The 4112-nt window shown below is 41.5% G+C and overlaps 1 protein-coding gene across 2 annotated transcripts in view; it reads right to left on the bottom strand.

Annotated features, from left to right (window-relative positions):
• Positions 1-3516, bottom strand: part of TNFSF8 (tumor necrosis factor (ligand) superfamily, member 8) — a 39644-nt gene extending 36128 nt beyond the window's left edge. For both annotated transcript variants that reach the window (XM_011998482.1, XM_011998481.1), the window contains exon 1: positions 2960-3516. In XM_011998482.1, coding sequence (XP_011853872.1) covers positions 2960-3154 — 195 coding nt within the window. In that variant the 5' untranslated portion in view covers positions 3155-3516. The remainder of the gene's footprint in view (positions 1-2959) is intronic.
• Between the last annotated feature and the right edge of the window lie 596 nt (positions 3517-4112).

The raw sequence follows: 4112 nt of genomic DNA, 5'->3' as shown, positions 1-4112 counted from the left end.
ATAAAATAATATTTATTTTACAAATATGCTGGCTTAAATGTAAATAAAACAAAATACAACCACCACTGAGACTTTAAAAATATCACTGGAAAGGAAGTTCCATAGTAACTCAAAGACAGGGATTTCGTTGGTTTTTTTTCAAGGCTTTGGAACAATGTCCTGCACACCGTAGATATTTAATAAATATGTGAGACAGAAACCTAAGTTCCTCCTTTGTCTCTCCCAAGGAGTTTAAGCTTGGAGTTATCTGATCTTCAAGTCAAACCTCAAGGCAAGCTTTGTCGATTTCCCTACACTCTCTATATCTTCTCTCCTCTGTCTCTTTGCTCATGCTGTTCCATTGGCTAGGAGTGCCTCTCCTCTGCTTTCCCTTCCCTGCCTGTTTGAAATAGTTTACATTTCTCAAGCCAACCTGAAACTCTAGTCCCCAGGAAAGTTTTTCTTAAACCTGTCTGGAAAAATACACTCTCTCCTTAACTTGTGCTCTCATGGTATCCCTTTCATCACTTATTATATATGATGACTTAGTTGTTTTAAATTTTGTCCATACATGTGTCTTGGGATAAGAATTGTGTGACTTCTTATGCCAGTAAAACCATTCTATGGTTCTCCACCCCTGTTCCCATCACATACAGAGTGCTAACTGACCATTAACTCATTACATTTTTAATAATGGGGATGTGAATCTAAGCTCCCTGGCTTTCTTCTATTGATTTATTTCCTAGAGTTTCTTTTACAGTCTCTTCACTTGTCTAAGTTATTCCTGTTTTCAAGTCAGTCTACATTCCATCTTCCTATAGGAAACCCTTCCTGATAACTCAAGTTAATGGGAATGATGCTTTTTTTTTTCTTGTTAGGTCTTACAACAGTTAACGTCTGAGGAATTTATTGAAAATGATATGTGCAATGCATTTGACACTTAATATATCACAGCTGCTATTAACATGGCAGGCCTCAGTTTTAAGGAAGCAACTGATATTTCCTGGGCTAAGAAATCACAGCACACCAAACTGTACAATCAGATTTTGCAGTGAATCTTTTCATATCCAAACATGAGGGTTAAGTCAAGGAAATGGATGCACGAGAAGATAAAGCTCCCAAGAGAAGAGTGGGTGCAATGCTTCTTAGTGCTTCTGTGGCTGTCTGTGTTGGCAAAGGGGATGCTGCTGGCATCAAACAATCAAGCAGTATTGGCTCTACCACTTTCTCACGGTGACGTAGTTCAAGCCCTGTTCCCTCTCTGCACCTCATTTTCCACATTTACAAAAACGAGGCAGAAAGATCTGCTCTGGTTCTTTTATAGAAGAAATCAATTCAACTAAAAGTTGGATAGGAATGAGCTCTGAAGCTCTCTCTAGCTTTATATATCACCATCATCAACCATTTTTCCACCATCTCTCTCTCAGCAGTTTTAGTTGGATCCTTTAACTAAGGAACTTCTTAAAGGACACTTCAATTTCTTTTCTTTGGCCATTGCTATAAAATGACACACCCTTGGTTTACTCCAAATTCAAATTACCGAAATTGCAGAGCCCCTACAGAAGAAAAGATGCCCTGAAGTGTTTTCAAGATTATTATACTTAGTAGATGTACATAAACCCATTAAATTATGAGTTTTAAGAATTCCACTATCTAAATCAAATATTTGTGACTCCTTCGTTTCACTTCTGTAGAGACATGAGCTTCAAAGCTTCCATTTAATTTCAAAGCTTGATGACCCTTGAGAAATAGATATCAAAGCCTTTTAAAGCCTATTCTTTCCAGCAATTGATAAGCTATAGAGTATTTGGCCTAAGAAAACTGAAGAAAAACCAGAACAAATTCTGCAGGATTATAGTACCATGAAAAGTAGGAGCTATGAAGTAAGAAACAGAAATATTCTCACTTTGGCAGGTCATGTGGGTGGGTGCAGTTCTTAAATTACCCAAATTAACAACTTTACTTCATCAAAAAAAATTCACGAGCAATATATGATATTACTACAGCATTTTCTACATAATACATACTGGTGGATTCTCTGTAAACACCAATTTCCTAAAATATGAAGAAGCTTCCTCTTTCTCCTCCTCTTCTGTTTTCAGAAACAAATCTTACCATTTACTTCAAAGTAAAACTCCCAAGACAGTCTGACCCTGTACAGCGTGCACCCAACAATTGCTTAGTATTGTGAGGAACCTCAGAGAGAACAGGTGCTAAAAACCTTTCAACTTTCTGCTTTTATGTGCTGTTTTTTTGTGACGCCCTAACTTCTTCAAAGTTGTGGCTTAAGAAGAAGCTTTCGATTTGTCTTGCTGGCTGTAACACCAAAATGTCCAAAGCTCTAAGAAGCCGTGGTCTTCTCTTTTGCCTCCTTTCCTTCTAGACCCTGGCCTCTGAAACTTAGCTACCTATATAAAACAAAAGCAAAACCAAAAACTCTTGGCGATGGGTGAGGCCTCAGAAACCTCCAGGACACTCGGACTTAGGATACGGAACTTCAGAATCCAGTCTGAAGTCCTTGAAGACACGATAGCAACTTGTGCAAATGTGTTATCAGGTTTCTTTATTGCTTCCTTCCTTGATATGGGTCCCTGGCTCATTAAGATTTAAATCTTAACTTTGAAAGGCCAATAGCTTCCCTCCACAGTTTTGCTCAGACAGGTCTGCAAAGTTTTAAGATGATGATGGTCTAACAATATTTCTCTCAACAAGCCAAATTATTTTAGAGAGTTAAGTTCCTCTTTCGTTTCTCCCTTTCTCATACACACACACACTGTATAACATATATATAATGTAACATAAATATATTGTGCTATACAGTATATAGTATACATATATATATATATATAGAGAGAGAGAGTTTATTTATTTAATTTTATTTTCTTGCTCTTAACCAACAAACGAATATCGTTTGTTCCCAGGGCTCTTTCTCTAGGGAAAACAACAAGAAAAGGAAAGGGAGGAAGAGGAGTCCACTTACCGTCCTCTGAACTACCAACACCATAATGGTGGCCACCGTGAAGACGAGGCACAGAGCCAGCGTGGCTGTGGTGAAATAGAAATAGCTGCGGCTGGTGGTCTCCAGGTGGCTGGCCACGGAGCCCGCCGGCACATGGGTGGCTGTGTCTCCAGGAGGGGCCATTCCGTTGAGTGCTTGCTGCAGCCCTGGGTCCATTCTTTATATAGTCTTCCCCACATCACACCTTATCTCTCTTCATCTGATTCGGTCCTGGGCCCATCTCTGTTCCAAGAAGGATTCTCCCCCTGAATCCTGAATCATGTGACTTGGAAAAAAACCTTCACCTGCTGCCTGGCGGAGAAACTCTTCTCTGGGGGCGTGAGGCGAGAGGCGGCAGCAAGGGTGGGGGAGAGGTTCATTTTTCATTGCCAGGGATTAAGTTGTGTGCAGAGAAACCAGCTACAGAGAAGGTGGCTGATGTCAGAGGGCGCGTAGGAAAATGACGGTTCCCCTACTCTCTGCGTGTGTGTGTGTGTGTGTGTGTGTGTGCGCGCACACACACAAAGCAACTTCTGTTTAGTTTAGACTCGGCCACAAAACGCCTTCCTGTTCAAGAATCTGCACCTTCTTTCAGCGAGGTGCATCTTCTTTCAGCGAGGCCTGCGGCTCAGAAGCTCTCCCCAGATAATGAGTCCTTGCTGGGTCTCAGGGAGGCCGGATCCCTCGGACTGCAGTGAAATAACTCCGAAGGGTTCGGTTTGATCATATTGGCTCCTGCTGAAAAAGGGACCTGCTGCAGGCTCCCTGGGGGAAAAGGGGCGCACAAATGGAGACATTTCTCCAAAGGGGGACTGGCTCATGGCAGTATGAAATTTGGGGTTCAAAGACACTGTCAGAGAACAGGAATCTGGAAACATCGATCTTTTGAACAAACACTCCTGCAGAATGTTTTGGGATCTGTTAAACTGGCAGATGAACCTGGGCCTGCGATAAAACTCATGAAGAGGGGAAAGAATTGGCAGTGAGGTGGTGTGGTGTGGAAATGTGGGGGCTGTGTGTGTTCTGCGTGGTGTACTATGTGGTGTGTGTGTATTTGTGGTATGGGGTATGTGTATGTGTTGTGTGTTCTGTATGGTATATGTATGCAGTGTGTGTGTGGTGTACGTTTGTGATC

This window comes from Mandrillus leucophaeus, unplaced genomic scaffold (assembly GCF_000951045.1).
Source record: "Mandrillus leucophaeus isolate KB7577 unplaced genomic scaffold, Mleu.le_1.0 Scaffold572, whole genome shotgun sequence".
NCBI classification, from domain to species: domain Eukaryota; kingdom Metazoa; phylum Chordata; class Mammalia; order Primates; family Cercopithecidae; genus Mandrillus; species Mandrillus leucophaeus.
Note: the sequence above shows the minus strand (reverse complement) of the source record. Positions and strands in the feature narration are given on the sequence as shown.